At 52.1% G+C, this 18,891-nt stretch overlaps 1 protein-coding gene across 1 annotated transcript; it reads right to left on the bottom strand.

The window, feature by feature from the left end:
* Positions 1–158: 158 nt before the first annotated feature.
* FLOT2 (flotillin 2) lies at positions 159–18,847 on the bottom strand. The gene is given in 12 exon segments (XM_050322120.1): positions 159–964; positions 1,066–1,122; positions 1,124–1,269; positions 1,683–1,802; positions 1,895–1,960; positions 1,962–2,009; positions 2,440–2,558; positions 2,968–3,009; positions 3,012–3,090; positions 7,318–7,408; positions 11,505–11,586; positions 18,664–18,847. Coding segments are annotated over 12 exon segments (1,254 nt in total). The 3' UTR covers positions 159–744.
* Between the last annotated feature and the right edge of the window lie 44 nt (positions 18,848–18,891).

Genomic DNA, 18,891 nt, shown 5'->3' with positions numbered 1-18,891 from the left:
GGGACCTCACCTCCGCACACCCACTGCTCCCCCATCCCAGCGGGAACACCTGCCCGGGAACACCAGCAGCCCCCGGCCAGCCCAATCCTGGGGGTCCTGGGGGCAGGAGAGGCGGGCGCGAGGCACGAGACAGAGCCCAGGCGGGAGGTGACACGGGTTTATTATCTCACAGCAGCGGGCGGCGGGCGCGGGCACACGCAGATACAGGGGCCCGGCCCGGCACGCCTGCTGGACAGCGCCAGATCTGCGCCCGCCGCCCGCGGGCCGGCACCAACCGGGGGCTGATAACGCCCTGGCAACGGGGAGGGGATGGGGGCCCGCAGCACCCACCCCCCTGCAGTGGGTCACTCCCTGGGGCACTGCTGGGACAGCGGGAGGGACCCACCCCCAGCACCAAGCTGGGGATGCAGGAGTCTGTGGAGGGACCCCCAAAACCCCACCACAGTGCAGGCTGACCTCACACACGGGTCTGGCTGTAACAGCCACACCGAGCACAGGCATCGAGGCAGGTGGGGAAGGGACATGGCCCAGCGCTGGGCCCTGGTGGCACTGCAGGGAGGATGGACACACAGAGGGGACAACCCCTTTCACATTGTCACAAGGCAGCAAAGCCATGGCCATGAGAGGCAGGGGGAGGGAGTGAGGTAGGGGTTCCTGCACTGCCTGCTGAGGCAGCCCCTGGCCAGCAACCAGCCACAGGGCCACTGGTCCCCAGGCAGCTGTACAGGAGGAGCCTGTCCCCACTCAGTGTCCTGCTGGTCCTCCACCCACCTCTGCCCACTCAGGCAGTGCATCCAGCACTAGAGCCAGCCTGGCAGCCTCTCCATACTGCTGGAGCACTTCTGCTTTCAGCTTCAGCCCCTCAGCCTCCGCCATCCTGATGGCCTCGATCACAAAAGCCTCCGCTTCTCTGATCTTGCGGATCTTTTCTGCCTCCACCTGAGCAAGGAGGATTTGCTTCACCCTGGAAAGGGAAATTCAGCGCTGTAGCAGCCCAGATCTCTGCAGAGAGCCCGTGAGCTGGGGTAGCACCGTACTCCCAGCCCAGGTCACGGGCTCACTCACTTCTCTCCCTCAGCGATCTGCTGGATGCGATAGGCCTCGGCCTCGGCCGGCTGCCTCAGTGGCCATCAGCTCCTTCTCCATCTGGATCACCTCCTTCTCCTCCACATCGATCTGCTCCTTGTGCTGCACCACCTCCGTTTTGATTTCCTCCTGATGGATCTTCTGGGTGCTCTGCAGCTCATAGGCCAGCTGGGCCTCCGCAGTCTGCACAGCGGGGAGAGAAGAGGGGTCTGGGCCACGAGCTCCTGTGCACAGACATAAAGACCCTCGGCAGGACCTAAAACCAGACACAGCTCCTGTTACTGAACCTCTTCGCAGGGATGACATCTCAGTTCTCAGTGCTGTCCTTCTCTGTGCCCTTTTCTCACACCACTTGAGCCCAACCAGCTCCAGGTTCAGCCTGGATGACCCTCCCCACCCTGTCCTCCTAGTTCCACCAAATTTCTGCAAACAGGAGAGGAATCTGCTGCAAGAGCCCAAATAGTGACACACAGTCCCGGGTTCTCCACTTCCAACTCTCCTAACAGATGCAGGAGGAAGAAGCTGACAAGCCCCAGAGCCACCAACCCCATCACAAACCTTCCAGGGAACAGCAGTGGGCTGTGGGACACTCTCACCTTAATGTTGGCCTCCTCAGTGAAAGCAGCTTTCTGCAATTCAAAAGCCCGTTTGGAATCTGCTATTTTGGTGTCTGCCATGAACTTGACATCCAGCATTTCTTTCTTGCACTCTGCCTCCTGCGGAGAGGGAAAAGAAAGCAGAGCTTCAGGGTGTGCACTTGGGGCTAAACAGGCTGCTCTGGGGAAGGCTGGCACATCTCTGGACTCACCCGAATGCCAGCATCCCGCTCGGCCTCTGCCACTCCAATGTCTGCATCCCTCTGGACAGTTGCAATCTTGAGTCTTCCCCAGGTTGCTCAGGTAATCCACTTTATCACAGACATCCTGGGGAGGGGAGATAAGTCACAACCATTTCCAATGAGAGACTCCATCTTGCTCCCTCCCTGCTGGAGCTCTGGGCAGCCACTCGTGCGGTCAGGCCGAGGTCAGAACGCGCCACGTCGGCTGCTCCAAACAAACAGGGAGGGCAGGGAGAGGCGGGCTCTCCCAACATCTTCCCTCGACTCCCTGGAGGCTGGGTTATCAGCCAGCTCCCTCCACGAGCCTGTTTACAGAGGCAGCTAACCCGGTGCTCTTGGCCCAGCTGCCTGGATACAGGACATGCTGCGGCGGCTGTCATGGAAACTCCCGGAGGGCTGGGGCAGGCTGTCAGCCGGAGCCTTCCAGCCGGTTGTGGCAGAGGAGCCGGAGCCAGGCTCTGCCCTGCTGCTCCTACAGCTCTGCCCATAGTGCAGCACTCGATGTCTGACTGTACCTTGATGGTGAAACTCAGGATCTCGATCCCCACGTGCCCTACGTCAGGGGCTGCCACCTCCCGCACCAGCTTGGCAATCTGGTCCCTGTCCTGGTAGATCTGCTCCACAGTCAGGGCCCCTGCAGGGGGAAGGAAGGTGAAGCACTTTATTTGGAACAGGTAACGCACAACAACGCGGGTCTAAGCTCAGAAACATCCTTGTTGTCCCTTATCTCTTGAGGCCTGGGCACAAGGCTGTAATCCTCTGCCCCTGCAGTGGCACCAACATCTCAGTCTCACAAGAGCAACCACCACCCCCACACACGCTACCTGTAACCCATGAGGGACTCAGACATCTCTCACTGCAGGCACTGAAAAGTCATTTATCACAGCGCGCAGCAGGAGCTGCTGGAGGGGAGATGCCACCTCTGCAGTCAGTGGAGGCAGGTCCTGTGTGGCAGCTGCAGTGGCAGCGATACCACTGGGACCAGCCAGCTGAGGAGAGACAAAGCCACTCGAGATGCCTTCAGGGGACGAGCGCCTCTGCACCTAGGATGGAGTGCAGGTGTCCCTCCAGCGTCTGAAGGACCCGTTCTTCACATCCTGCACGTTCTTCCCCAAGAACTGCTCACAGACCACACCCAGGAGCTCCATCTCGGTCATTATCTTCACCTAGAGACAGGAGACAAAACCAAAGGGACTGAAGGTGCCTGTCCAGGCACCCTACAGCAGCAGCAGCAGCAGAAGCAACAGTACCACCACCAGGCTGCCAGGCCCCCGTGCTACTGATGCTTCAAGGGATCACGCTGAGCTGTCACCACACTGAGCCAGGTCACTGGACCAGCCAGCGAGCCCCTGCTCATGCTGCAGGGGACAGCCCTGCTGCAGGCACACACCAGTGGCCAGAGCAAACACCTCTCCAAACCCTGATGGCATCTCAGTGTGGAGAGGTGATCCCTGCAGCCATCTGTCCCACAGCAGCAGGGACAGAGCCTGGCCCTACCTGTCCCATCTGATGGAAACCCTACCAAGAGCCCTGAACTACCAGTTCAGCCACTGCATCAACACCAGAGCCAGGAGAGGGCTTGCTATTACCACCCCTGGCCAAAGCCCATTTTGTTACTTTTCTCTTCCTCCTCCTTCACTAGAATTAATTTTTCTGAGCCAGGAAAGGCAGAGAACAAGAAAGAGTCTGATGTGCCCAAGGAACAGCTTGGGAAAAGGGGCTCCATTCAGTGTTCCCTGGAAGGAGAGATGAGACAATATGGTCACAGCACACTGGTTTGTCCTGCCTGTGGCAAGGAGCTCCTGGCTGTCCTTTGAGGTGTCCCCAACGTGTCATGGCCAGGACTTGGCTGTTCTGCTCCACATGGTCAGTCTGGTGGTGATCCCTAGAGATGGGACACAGCCACCTCTTTCACCTCCCACAGTCAGAGCCAGGTGTAAAAGCATCCCCATTCCAGACAAGCCACGGTCCTGCTGGTCACAGGGCTGCTTTGTAAAGGCAAAGTGGGTTACAGATCCCTGTGGGGTGTGTTAGGCAGTGGAGATCTATGCTCACAGAGCTCTACAGCACAAAACTATGAGCAGCTACAACCCACCAAGGTGACAGCTCCTGGTGGCCATGTCCAGTGTGAGGGCTCAGGCAAAGCCTGGACATAGGGGTGTCTCTGTGCATGGCAACACCAGAGAAGGGAGCAGTGCCACTGCAGCCACACAGATCTCCAAGTCCCACAGCACCCTCTCATGGAAACAGCTGGGCTGGGCACCCAGGAAGCACCCTGTCCCACGAGGGGCTGGTGGCACCCCATGTCCTGCCCCAAGGGCCCTGGCTGGACCTGGCTCAGAGACTTCCAAAGTCTCAGGTACACCACAGGGACCCTCTGAGGTCCCAGTGCACACTCTTGAGGGATTCACAGCCTACAGACCTCATCCTGACACCTACAAGAGCGCTTTCAGCTGGCAAAAGCAACACAGCTATTTCTTGAGAAAGCCTCGTTTGACAGCCCACACATCCAAAATGATCCCTCTGGAGCCAAACAGTAGCACCTGGCCCCTACTCTGTCAGGACAACTGGGACTGACCATGACCTTCTAAGGGGATGGCAAGCTGGCCAGGACTTACCTGCCACAACCCTGTCCCTCATAACATGAAGAAACATTGAACTGGGCTGACCCTATTTCCTAATGCTGCTTCCCAGGTGGGACCTCTCGGTCAAAATGCCAGACTGAATCACAGCTAAGCATGGCAATCCTCTTCTGTATTGTCTCAAAACCTCTGAGATCCTTTTGGGGTCAGGCCCCAGTTTTCTTGTCCCTGCACCCAGCACTGTGCTCTTCCCACACAAGGGGGAGTTGGGAGAGCTGCTGTGGAGCTGCACCCGGGAGCATGAGCCCTCCACGAGGTTTTTGCAAGTATCAAAACCAATTAGACTCAGCAGCAACATTTATGGTGTGCATCTGCCAGCAATTCCACCTCTCTAAACAATCCCCACCCTCGGGAGCTGCGGGGAGGACAGAGCACGGAGCAGGATGTTCATTAAGAGAATCCCTGCGGTACTTAGGAGCAAGGAATGGTTTAGCCTCTGAATAAAGCCAGCCAGCCTAAACTGTTGAGCCCTGGACAGCTCAGAGCCTGGCTCTGCGCAGAATACGGACACCAACCTCCACAGCCAAGGCTGCACAAAAGAAACCGGGGTTGAGCAATTTGTGCTCAGCGTGTTTGCAGGATTTCAGGCAGGGCACTGCGACATTCGGCGCCTCTTCAAATGTCATTCCCATCAGAGGGAGAGGACTCAGCTGGCAGGGAATCAGAGCCTCCATCCAACAATCCGGTGTGGAGGATCGATACCGCCGCACCCCGCTCCAGCTCCAGCCAGCTGCACTCGCAGTGTGGGGCCAGTCCAGAGAATCCAATTAGCCCGAGGCTCAGGAAAATGGTACAGAAGGATGTGGAGCCCAGCGCTGGCCTAAGGCAGCAGCATCCCAGCACATCCCAGCACCCAGCCAGCACAGGAAGGAGGCTACTGGTGAGCACTCATTACATCCCTCTTCAAGAAAAGAACAGCATCCTTACGCACATTAAGCACTTCTATCATTACAGCAAACACTCTAAAAGCTCTTTCTCTAGAAATAATTTGTTTTCCTTTTTTTGCTCAAGTTCTGAAAGGAAAAACGTTTGCCTCAAAAGTACTTCTGCAAAATTAGGGTAACCTGTGCCATGCACATCCCCAACAGCCTCAAGTCTGCTTTCTGCATGGCAATTCCTCGCCTCTCACCTTTAAAATTAACAGACAGAGAAAAAAAATGAACAGTGGGAAGAGAGAGTAACATGAATGAGAGGAAGTGGGAGTTGCATTTTTGAACCAAGGCACCTGGTGATCCAGCTCTCTGCTACCACACACCACCCAGCCTAGACAGGCATGTCCCAAAAACTAGGGACAAAAGGGAATGCTGCCTTCACAGAAACAGAAGGAAAAGCCTACAGATTTAGGAAATGAGCGTGAAGGGAGACATGGGTGCTCACACTTTGCCAACCATGCAAAGACCACTGGGGTTATGTGACACCTTAGCAGCTACCATGGATATAAAGAACTGGAAAAGAACTAAAAGGTGGATATGTAGTACTGATAAGATGAAGCCAAGGATGCTGGCTCACATCATCAGTGCCAGGATGTGCCCAAGATGCTGGCTCCCATGCTGGTGCTCTTGCATGTATCCCTGTTTCCCAACAGCAGGAGGATGATGGATTATCTGCTGTTGAGTCACGGTCATGCCCAGCCCTCCTGTCACATGTGGTAATCCAAAAACTGCTCCTGGCCGAATCCAAATCCTCACATACATACATACAAACACAGCTCCCCTGCAGCATCAGCTCAGAGCAAACCAATGAAGCCAGGAGGAACCTGCTGCTCTGGGAGCACTGGGGGAAATCTGTCAAGCGCTCGGTCTCAAAGGGCTGCAGCAGCACCACAGTTGCTCTTCCCTGGGGGAGCCTTCTGAGCCATCAGGGATTTTGATCACATCACTGTGTCACTCAGCAGCTGCCCTCAGCTCCAGAGCTCCCCACAGGGAATGTGGCAGCCACCTCTCCTGCGATAACCCACCTGCACATGCCTTGGACACACAGTGACCCCAGCCCTGTGTGCACTGAGAGCCACTCTTGGTTTATACACCCAGAATGAGCTGTCAGGAGAAATTCTCAATCGAAGCCTCCAGCTGCTTATTCACGGAGCCAAATTCCCTCAAAAGCTAACATCTACCTCCCAGCATCCTCCCCAGGGCAGGACCCGGGCACAAGGACAGGCTGTACTAGGGCAGCAGACCTCAGACTCCCAGAAGAGCAGGGTTCAGTGTGCTGTCACAAGCAGTTCTTACATTTGAAGAAGGCTGGAGAGAATCAAAATTCAATTCAAGCCAGAAATTTCACACACAAATCTTAGTGCCTGGAGGGACTAAGTTATTTTCTTTAAGCTTTAACTCACTGTGAAGAATTGCAAGGTCCATGTGCTAAATAATATCCAAAGCAATATAATGCTCGATGCCACCTCTGGAGGGAACAGCTCAGTCCAGTGGGGTCACACACAGCTCCAAGGGCACCGTGGCACATCAGCATTCCACAAACACATCAAGTCACCCCCACACACCTCATTTGCCCCAGGGACAAATGAGACACCAGAAAAAAAATGATTATGGGGAGAGAAGGAGAGGTCATAACCCCCTTCACCACACGGGACATGCTGGAGCGTGTTTGAACCAACAAGGACACTGTGGTTTTGCACAAGGATTTGTTTCAGAGCAGTTGGCTTCTCCCCCTGAACAACAGTAACCTCTTAAGGGGCAAAACCAGAGGTAAGTTAGAGACATCCATTCCTGAAATGATGTTTTGGAGTTACTGTACCTGTGCCACATCTGTGACAGTTATAGCTACCCCCTCTGCCATCTCTACGTCCTCACACCTGGGCTGTAACGTCATTATTTCTAGGGAAATCCTGCCAAAAAATGTAAAATATTTGCACATTTCCAGGTTACACACACTCACCTCTTCCCTTTGCATCTCCTGCCCCAGGTTAGCTGCCACTCTCATCACAGGTCATGCAAGACAGGCACAGAGTGCAGCCGAGGAAGCACATCTGTGACTGGAGACAGACAGGGCACTTTGACCAAGAAGTAGATTTTCAGATAATGCTTAAAGGTAATTTATCAGCAAAGGCTGGAAATGATCCTGTGACCCTTTGTCTCCTGCTGGGCTAGTGAGGGGCCAGAAGCTGGCAGCTTTGGGATTCCAAAGGGCCCTCAGTCAGAGGCTCGCTGTGCCACGGCACTGCAGGATGGTGTCACTGGTTTAAAAGCACAGCACGGAACTGGGATGCTCCCACTCCCTGCACAGCAGCCCTGTGCTTGGCAGAACCTGGCACTGATGCTGCAAGAAGCAGCCCTGGATTAGCACTACCACAGACCTACCCTCTGATTTAGTTCATCTCTCCTCTATTCTTCCTGTGACCCAAAGGCAAATAGAAATGAGTCTCCAGCTCTTTAAGGCCAAGGCCTGTAGAGCATCAGGCACCCAGGAACAGATCCTGCAGCTCCAGAGCTTTCTCAGTCACCCAAGGTGGGCATGAGATACTTGGGTCAGACCCAGCAGGTCACGATCTGTAAAAACAAGAGACATGCCTGGCCATGGCAGGCTCTGTTTCAGGAAGCTCCCGTGTCAGCCATAACAAGCCGGAAAGGCGTTGGGAGTCAGGACAGGGAGCCACAGGGCAGAGAGTTTGTGTCAGTGAACATTAGGTCAAACATCTGAACCATGAAGGGGCTGCCCTGGGCTGCTGCATGCAAGCTGAGTCACTCCAGGATTGGCTGGAAGTGCTGAAACCTATCCCTGCAAGTTCATGCCTGCCTTGGCCACTGTCCTAATTAAACTGGCACGCAAACTGGGAGCTGATAAAACAGATCCCACTGTCCAGGACGTGCACAGACATTTTTTGCCATGTGCATTCAGAGCTTTAATCAGATACTGCGGGATTTCAGCCTTCTGAAAACCTAATCTACACTTTGAATTTGATTTCCAAGCTGTGCTGCTGCTTAGCTGGCAGTTCACAGGGATGTTGGGTTATTGTGGGCTCACAGCTGCTCACAGTGCCAATGCCAGTCCTGTGTGGTGCTGCTCATCCGAGGTCTCTGTGCTGTACTTTCAAACATGACAACATGAAAAATGGGCACTGTCTCCACGTGGAGGAAGGAGGGTTGAGTGGAAATCCATAGCCAAAACTGCAGAGCCAGGTATGGTTGCAAATTTGCCTACACGTGTACAGGTTTCCTTTGAAACAGCACAAAGCCTGCCTTCCCACCTGTCCCAAATCCTGTACAGAATCCAACCTGGCCTGACTGTGCCTCCACACAAAAGCAGATGCCCTTCTGCTCTCCACCAAGCCCACAATGGAAACAGTGCTGGCAAGGAAAGGGTTACAGCAGGAGCAAATGTTAGGCACAGCAATGCTGAACTTGGAATTTGCCAAGGATGCACCTGTCTGCACTACCTATAAACTGTGGAGTGCCTCAGGGCAAGTGCTGGAGAAGGGGGAAGGAGAGGAGGGTATCGAGATTTCTGTCCCATTAGAAAACCATTAGGTTTTATGTTATCCTGTGGCTGCTGCTGCTGCTGCTCAAAACAGAGGGACAAACAGTTAGACAGTGTGTTAGGAAGCTGGTGGATTATTACCTGTGCAGCCCCTGTTTACGTACAGTGGGACCCCCTCCGATGTCTCAACATTCTCACAGCGACACAGGATGGTCATAACCTCCAAAGACACTCTGAGCAGCGAGGAATAAGGGTAGGACAGCAAATACACAGAGCAGTAACCAGAGAGTAAGACACTCATTGCAAAGGATGGACGAGACTTTCAGGTTTCAGCTTTTCCCTGCTCAGTCTGCCTTTCTCCCACTGCCCACTCCCAGGGCTCTGTAATGATGGGCCAGAGCAGCTTCCCTAGTTCTGGCAGGGAGTTTATACCATGCAGTTGCTTCTTTTACTGAGGATAGGCAGGCTGGGGTCTCATCTCCACCCTGCACACAAAACTGAACCATCTATCCCACCTGGACAGCCAGGTTGGAGTCAGCTGGAATTCTCTGTTGAAGTAGTCTTTGCACACAGAAAATTCATTTTCCTAATAATTTAGATGCTTCTATGTCAACATTTAAGAGAGGCCAGACAAAATGAAAATGGTAGGGACCTGGCTACCCACCCCTGGCTAAGGCACTGACGAGAGAAGCTGCTTCCAAGTCTGTCCTGGGAAGCTGAATTAACACCATTTGGCTCCCCCAGAGGCATATTAGACCACACTGTCTCTCTCCCTGCTTTTATTTCTGATCCCTAAACAAGGGCAGCATTTTGTTTTCCTTGTTTTTTCCCCAGTGCTCAAGGTTGCAGCAGGATAAGTGCCCAGCACCCTGCCAGCTCTAACTGTTCCTTTTGTTCCCAGGTTAGTGCTACCTGGCGGGACGCCGCTGACAGCAACACAATTGCTGCTGTCTCTCTTGCTCGCAGCACTGGCAGTTCCAGAAAAAATGTCCTAATTTCAGAGGAGGAAATCTGCCTCACTCTTCATGTTAATGCAGTGGGCTCCATCTGGGGCACAGCTTATGGCATGTGGGAAAGGCTCTGTTTTCAAAGGCAGAATTAAGCCCCACATCCCGTGGTGTGAACTGGGAGTATAGATTTTAAACTAAAAGATTTGTCTGGGTGCTGGAATTCCTGTCAAGAGCCCCATTTGCTAAATAATGACCGGATCTCTCCCTCACATAACAGCTCATTCCTGGCAAGCAGTTTTGGCCCTGGATTCAGCCTATCCTTAATAAATCAGCCTCCCAAATGTACCTGTTATCTCCTGCACTCAGCAGGTCAAGGTCCTGCATCACTCTCTGCACTTCTCACATAAGAAGAGTAGGAGCAGGAACCATTTCCTCAATTAACAGCTCTCCCAACAAGATGTCTCACAAAAATTTGGGAATGAAGCTTGCCTGGATTAAACACAGCAGCAGCCAGGACCCCTTGGAGCAAGGAAAGGTGCATGACCCCCAGGTATCATCCACAGAGTGAGGGCAGCAACACGCTCAATTGTCTGCTAGTGGCAACACATGAACAGGGAAAACAGGTTGGAAGACCAGGCAGTAAGGGTTAGCTACAACCTCTGCCCATTGCTCAGTACAAAACCCAAAAGTCACATCTTTATCCTTTGCCCTGTTGTTTTTTTTACACAGATGGAGGAAGCCTGTATTGGTGAGCATGAGGGATGTGTTGGGAGAGAGTTGGCACCCCTACAGATCCTAGAGACAAAGAGCTGTATTAGCAGGACAGGAGCACTACCACAGCACGTTAGCTCAGACACCAGACCGTAAGCAGCAGCAAGCCAATTCCAATTCCTGAGAAAAGGGAGAGAAAGGCAGTCCCGTGGTTTTAAATCAGAACAATCTGCTCCCAAGGTGAGAGCAGTCAGCAGATCTTCAGAAAGAGAGACTTGAGGAGCAGGAGGGGGCACTGCAGGCCACAAACTGGTTTGTTACTGGGTGAGGGGTTGGGCTGTACTGGGCAGAACTTGGCTCCTCTTGTGAACTCATGGATGAGCCAACCCAGTGCCCTTGCCAGCACCTCTGCCAGAGCCTCAAAGCTGGGAAGGTCAGCAGAGCTTTTTCCCTCTTCAGCACTCACTGCACCAGCACAGGAAGAAATACACTGACCAGTCAGTTGGTTCTCTCAGCTTGGTGGGTTTTATGTAAAAAAAACCATAAAACACAACTAAAAAGGAAAAAAAACCAAACAAACACGATCACCCTGGGTTTGAGGAGAGGTGTGGACAGAGAGGCCATTTGAAAAGTACTGCAGCTGAAAGCACGGGATTTCTTTTTCTGTGTCTTTTGCACTGTGTACACACAGCTGTCCCCATGCAAACAGTCAGCAAAGAACTCTGATGCTCATCCACGGTTTCATACCCAGTCCCATGTTCCCAAAGATACTGCTGACAGCCCCACTGGGACGGCTTTGCCTAATTCCTACTCCAAAAACCCCACAAATAACGGGGGTCTCCTTACCTTTGGGTGTCAGTAATGCACCACCAAGCCCAAGCCCAGCCTCCATACACACAGTGCTTCTCATCAACGCCACAGCAGCCACCTGCAGCACAGCAGAGAGCACAGGGACACTGGGATTACAGACATGCACGGTGCTCTTGGGCAGGAAAAAACTGCATCCAGAACGAGTCATGAGCAGAACAACTTCACAACAAGCCTGCCCATCTGGGAACCCCATGCTCTTCCTCACCTCCACAGGCTTTCACATGGCCATTTTCCCAAGGCAACCTTTTTTTGGAATTGTCTTATAAAACTGGAAAATAGTACTTGTAGCAATTCAGAATGAAGAGCAGTAACAGGCAGAAACTGACTGTATTTCAAACCAGGATTTTATTTTAGTTTTACTTTGTTAAGCAGTTTAAGCACTTTTAGCAATCAGAATCAATGAAGCATCTTCAACTGTGATATCAATTGTTAGGGAAAGCCACATTAGAAATCCATTTCCTTTCCCTCACTACACACTGCAAACCACCCTTAAATTCCCAGAGAAGCTCCTGGAGGAAGGAAGAACCCTTGAGCTCCCCCAGAATATCTCCTAATTCTGACTTGTGCAAGTAGCACAGTGCCTGATGCTTTGATGGTCCATCTCAGAGCTGGCTGTGCCCAGGGTTCAGGCAGCCTCCAGAACTCCTCTGACACATTTAAGATTGATCCCAGTGAAGCTGGAAGATGCTGTCTGGGTTTTCATACCTTTGCTTCAAGGAACAAGACACCTGCTGCTTTCAAGAGGGTACCCTGCCAGTGACCCACCCTGGGTTTCATGCCTGGGAAGGGAGGAGCTCTGCAGCTCCCCGGTTAGGACACAGGCTGGGAGGATCAAGCGATCAAGCAGAACCAGCAGATCAGTCCCATTTACAATTCTTCACCCTTCTTTTTCAGTAGGAATTAAACACAAATGGGAAACCGATTTACAGACTTTTTCAGATCTCCTGTTCTCCACAGCCTAGAGGAATATTCTCCTGTCAACCCCTGAGCCAGCCCTTGGATGGCTTCTTCTGGTAGCTGGAAGGCTATTTCAGCCAGGCAAGTGTTACAGTAGCTGATGACACAATATCCTGCAGCAACCACAAGGTCTTTAACATTTCTTGGAGGACGTCAGCCCAGTTAGCTCAGCCTTTCAGCCAGGCCCTTGTTTTCCAAGAACAGGAAGGGAGGTGTTCCTGGCAGTCAGGAAAAGCAGCTCCACACAGAAAGGTATTTTATTTCACAGGGTCTGTGTGGTCTTTACCGAACTCTGTTAATCATTTCTTAATAATCTGAGAAAGCTCTGCACCCTAAACCCACCATTGTTACAGGAACATGTCTCTCCACACAGATGTTCTTTTTCTTCCTCAGGAAATGCAAGGAATACCTTATTTAGTATCACACCCAAAGCGAGCTCCACATTTGCTTCCTGGCGCTACGCATCACGGTCTACTGAGCCAGATTATATGTCAAAAAAGTGTGCAAAGCATAAGAAAAACAGGGAAATCTTAAAACATTAAGGAGGAGCAGGATGCCAGCTGGTTGCTTTCATGCACGCTGGACATCTGAGTGCAGCAGAGCTCCGTCCTGGTAAGGCAAGGAGCTGAGGGCTCATTTTTCCACGGCAGCCCTGCCACCTCTTTCTCAATTCTCAGAGCTCGAGTGAAAAAGGAACCAACAAAGCGAAATCTTTGCAAGGCTAAAGAATAAACCCTTTTGCACAATGAGATTTGGCAGAGAAATTGCCTTTTCTAGCTATAATATGCCCACTGTTCCAGCAGCCTGGGTCTCACAGTCACTTGGCCACTTCCACAAACATGCACCGTGCTCTTCCGGGGCACTGTTGTGGGGCCACAAACGGAGGATTCATAGCCAGGGAGCTGCCAGCCAGCTTGGCCTCTTCCCAAAGGGCTTCCATGTTCAAGCAAGAATTCCCAGAGCCAGAAGAAAGTATGTTGTCTGTTTTGGTTTTGTACTTTTTTTTATGAAATAAGATTAATCGCTTGGGAGTTGGTGGATAAAAGGAGCTCTCAGCAGATGCAGGAAGCTGCTGCCCTGATGGATGGCGGGCAAAGAAGAACGTGAGCCCCAACAGTCACAGGGACACAGTGCTCAAAACATCAAAGCTGGGACAATCTGAACAAGCTCTGTGTTGTTTGCTCTCCCCAGGTAACCTGGGCACTGAGTTACCTCTCTGGCAGGAAGTGGTGAGCATTCCGAAACCTGGTCGTGGTAAACAGGCTGCTGAGTGCAGACAGACAAGGAAAAAACTGATAATTGAAAACAGTTACTGACAGAAGAGATAATGCAGAGAGAGAGGAAAGCAAAGGCATACATAAAGAAAATCATGTCCTAAAGCAGGGCCCAGACTAAAGTCACTGTCTGGCTCTTAGGCCACGATGTGCATATAAATTAGGCTTTGTTCACATGCAGAAATGGTCCAAGGTTAACAAAAATTAATTTAGAAAGATGCAAGGTTCTGAGTTGAATCCATAAAAGCCTTTGATGGTCACTGCAGCAGATGAAAGCAGATTATGCTGGTTATCTTGTTTGGGAATGTAATCTATATCAAAATGACTAAATGAGTATCAATGCTACAGAGCGAGTTTAAAAACACATTTAGCAATTTCTCTTGTAAACCGAAACTCAGAGACCACAAACCACAAGGAAGCTACAAAACAATACCACAGAGATACCACCTCAGAATTCCTCTTGGAAACTAAAAGGAAAGGCCTGAGGCTATTGTCCACCTCCCTCTCCTGCCATGCTTTCCAAAGAGTAATTTGCAAGTCCTGGAGATTTAGCAAGCACCTGACAAGTAAACCTTGAGCTCCACCACCTGCAAAAAGGTGAAGAATTACCTCCTGAGAAAGAAACATCACAGAGGAGCTGTGTAGGGGCCCTTTGGAGCACCGGTAACCTCATGACTTGAGACCAGCCTTGATGCTGTACTCTGTCAGCAAACACTGAGCATCACAAGCAGTGACAAACCGACTGTGGGGAAAGATTTTTGGCTTCCTAAAAACCATCTGTAGTGCCACTACAAGTTTCCTGCACACAGTTTCCCTGGTGCAAGAGGTAGAACACCTCAAGCTCAACCCTGGGGGACAGTTTGAAATGAAGGCATGAACACAGACAGGGCAAAACCTCAGTTGAAGCTGCCTGCTCGCTTCCCACAAACTCCTATTATTTTTGAGTCTGAAGAACTGGAACTGCACCAGCATTAGGGCCCAGGTGGCTCTTGCTGCTCACCTCATCTTTCCACAGGACACGGCCTGGACCTTCTCATTCCATTTTCATGCAATCAGTTGTTCTCACCTCAGTGTAATCTCTGCATTTCTCCTTACTGAACTGCATCAGATTTCGTTCTGCCCATTGGGTCAATCTGCTGAGTTTGTTTTGACTCTAATCCAGCTCTTCAAAGCTCTCAAACCCATTCCCAGCTCAGTACTCTCTGCAAATTCAATAAGCACATTCTTGATTCCATTATCCAAGCCAAAACAAGGGACTTGATAAATTCTTTCAGCTGAACAGTGAGCTACTGTCAAGTTCCCTGGCAATGGTTTTCCAGGCTTGGAAATATTCATTTCATACTATCTGAGAAACCTGTTCCTCCTTGCACTGTGGACTGTAGGTCTTTTGCAGGACGGGATTGCAAAGCCTCAAGAAATCTTTATTTCAGGCTTTCAACTTACAGCAGTACCATGAAAATACCAGCCTCAAAATCACAATCAGTTCTTGCAGGGATAAGAGGGATGCAGCACCAGGATGGGAGAGCGTTAGAGTGGCTCTGGAAAGGCTGACTACCCCCAGCTGCTGGGGTGCAGCCGCAAATGCCTACACAAAACTAGAATTAACTGCTAGTTGTTTTTTCACTTTGACAGACACCAAGGAGCCCCAAAGGGTGTTGCACTAAACTAAAGTTTGAGAAACTGGACTGCACTGCATTTCTCAGGCTGACTTCTGCTCACCCAAAGGGGAATCAGATTAGCTGGACGTGGCAAATATGTGTGGTTGTGTTCTTCTAGGTGTTACCAGCAACGTATTTGTGGCAGTGTTCTCCTAGGGCATGCAGCTGGGTTGGCTGGGTTGCATTCCCCTGATCTTTTTCCTTCTTTCACACCCTGAATTTTTGCTGAAGCAGTAAGTTTTTTCTCACGCAGGAACACGGAGGGCTGGGCCAACCTTGCCCTGTCACGTATCTCCAGGTGTTCCCCTCAGAGCTCCTCTGCTGCTGGGCTGCTCCTGCACAGTGCCACCCTGCAGCCGACCACAGCCAGAAGGAAAGCACCCCAACTGCAGAGATTTGGGCAACACTGTTTGGTAACTGTAAGATATGAACATGGCCGTTATAAATTATATTTCCTTATAATGAGACTCTGTGGAAATATTACAGCGTTATATTTCAAAATCAGCAGATTGATCCACGAAAGCCGCGTTCGACCAGACTGTAACCCAAACCCAGCATTTCACAGCCTATTTGGCTGGTGGGAACATTTGGGTATTAGGATGAAGAGGTACTTTGTGTATCTCCCTGAAAACTCAACTCGCTCCAGCTGTGCTTGCAGTGGGCTCAGTGATGCGCCAGGCGCCTGCCACCGCCTCCTCAGAGCTTGCACCAAACCTCACCCAGCAAAGTTACACCCAAAATTTGGGAAAACCATCATTACAGAGCCTTACAAAGCCTGGGCTCCACAATTCACCGGGGGGTCACTTAGCTGAGTGCAGTTTTTCAGAAGGAGGTGGATGTTGCTCAACAGGGGAAGGCCGTGAGCGCCGGCGGAGAGAGCCGAGCCCTGCCTGGGAAGCAGCTTCCCAAATAAGGCTACAAAGCTCCACTTTTCCAAGGCACAGCTGGCTGCTCCTTGAACACTGGAGGAACTCAAATATCTCACAAGAAAGTGAAAAGAAAGAACACCCTTCCCCAGAAAAACCCCACATGCCAGGGGAGGCCCAGAACTAAAGGCCAAGAGGCACAAGCTAAATTTACAATAAAGAAAACTTTCAACTGGCTTCATGGTTTGGAGGTGCCCTCCCACAAAGTGAAGACTTTCAAATAACAATTGTATGACAATTCAAGACTGCAAGGCAAAAGCCTGTTTTTAATAATATTTGATTTAAATTACTTAAAATGGATTTAATACTATTTTGGTTTATTGGTAATTATTGGTTTCTTCCTGCCTTCTCCTCTCTCCTCAAATCCAACTTAGTATCATACAAATTAATGCTGGCCCTCGAGGTCCTCTCTTTTCCTTGGAGGAACATGACGAGTTCCTGGAATTACAACTGCTTGTAGCTACACCCTCCCACTAATGTCCTGGTAGTGACATGATCACAGAGGAGCTGCAGAGCTCCCACAACCTCTTGGGTGCCCCTGAAGCTCCCAGCTGGTGCCCTCAGGAGACAGAAAGTGTCTGCAGACCAAGTTGTGCAGGAGCAGAGGAAAACCATGTCTGGTGGCAGCTCCAAAGCCCATTCCGACTGGCAGAGCCAGGGGTGATCTCTGCACCCTTCCCAGAACACGGCTGTACGTCCAGGAGTGTCCTTGGCTCGCTGCTCTGGGTTTTGGGAACGCACAATACTTGGAACTGCCAGCAGATGCCACAAATTCCTGCTGGTTCATCCTGCGAGCTGTGTTTTGCAAACTCCAGAACTGAACAGAAGCAAACCCAAGCTTTAAGACTTGCGGGCACACCTGGAGCACAGCTTCCCAATCTTCCCGCAAATGTGGCATTTCACCAAGCAGCGCCAATTTTGACGGGAGTCTCTTTGGAGGGAAGCACAGCATCAATTCTAGATTCCACTGGGAATTGCAGAGATGTGCACGAGACCAGGAAACCGCAAGGAATACTGCTGCTCCAGGAATCTCGCAGGTTCCTGGTTTGTACTATGCCCACAGCGGGTGTATTTGCTTCCAGGACTGCAGCCTGCTCCTGGCATCTCCTCAGGAATTCCCGTAACAAGTCTATTATCTGAGAGAGATGAACTGATAACTACACAGCCACAGTCCACTGGAGACTCTGGCTCCAAAAACACAACAATGTAGTTCCACAAGGCGCAGCAGAGCCATGACTGAGGCACATCCTTGATGTTCACATGGGTGAGTTTAGGTCTGAGCGTCACAGCACCCACCCCAAAGCCTGGGCCAGCACTGACAATGGGGATGTGACACGATGGAGGACACCTGAAGTGATCAACATCTGTGTCTAAGCTGGTTGTTACCTTGCAGTTGGCCCCAGTTTGTCACAGAGCGAAGCTCCCAGCCCTTACATCACTAAGAATAACTAATTAACCTAACAATAATTAATAAAGTTCTGTCCTCTTCCCCAGCAAAGCCAACTTGCTGTTGGCCGGGGGGCCCAAAGCTCTGTCGGTGCCACTGCCTGACATCATCCAAAATCAGCAGCATCGGGGGTGTTGCTGGCAGCAGATTTCGCCCACTGCTCTGCACCGTAGGGACCCCACCCCAGAGCCCAGGGGTCCCTGCAGAGACCCCACCCCAGAGCCCAGGGGTCCACACAGCGGGAGCTGCCCCCCAGCCCTGCTTCACAGGGACACCCCCAGCACTCAGTGCCCACCCACAGCAGGGCACCCCTGGAACAACAACACCGCAAGGTCCCCTCCTGACAGGGACCCCTTGAACCCCTGAGACGTCCCTCACAGTCAGGACCTCCCAGTTCCCACCAGGGACCCCCCCCTAGCAGACCCCATTACAGAGATGCCCCCCAATTCCATTACAGATACCCCCACAATTCCCTCGGGATCCCCCCACGACAGGGATCTCTCGAACCCCTGACAGTCCCCTCACAGCCAAGACCCACCCAATTCCCATCAGGAGCCCTTCCCAGCATATCCTGTTACAGAGATGCCCCCAATTCCACTACAGCATCTCCCCTCTGTTTATTCCCAACTCCCTCAGGGTCCCCTTCCTCAAACCACTGAGAGCACCTCACAGCCAAGACCCCTAATCCCCCCCCTCCCAGCAGACCCCAATACAGAGACCCCTCGCAACTCCCTCATGGTCCCCTCACGACCAGGGACCCCTCGAACCCCACAGAGCCCCCTGACAGCCAGAACCTCCAACTCCCTCAGTGCTTCCCCCCCACCCCGACAGGGACCTCTCAGCCCCTCTCCTGCCGCTCAGCCCGGGCCGTACCTGACACCACCAGCGCCTCGCTGGGCCCCACCGTGCCGCAATCACCCAAAACGCCCCCACCACCACCGCCGCCCACCCCCACAAACCCCCGCGCCCCGCTCGGCGGGGGCGCGGCCCGCGGGTGCCGCCATCTTGGGGAGGTCGGCGGCCCACCCCGGGGGGCGGGACCGGGACCCGCCGCCATGTTGGGAAGGTCGGCGCCTCACGCCGGGGGAGGGAGGCCCGTGG

Source organism: Myiozetetes cayanensis, unplaced genomic scaffold (genome assembly GCF_022539395.1).
Source record: "Myiozetetes cayanensis isolate MyiCay16 unplaced genomic scaffold, myiCay2020 scf27, whole genome shotgun sequence".
Classification (NCBI taxonomy): Eukaryota; Metazoa; Chordata; class Aves; order Passeriformes; family Tyrannidae; genus Myiozetetes; species Myiozetetes cayanensis.
This window is presented reverse-complemented; position numbering and strand designations above follow the sequence as displayed.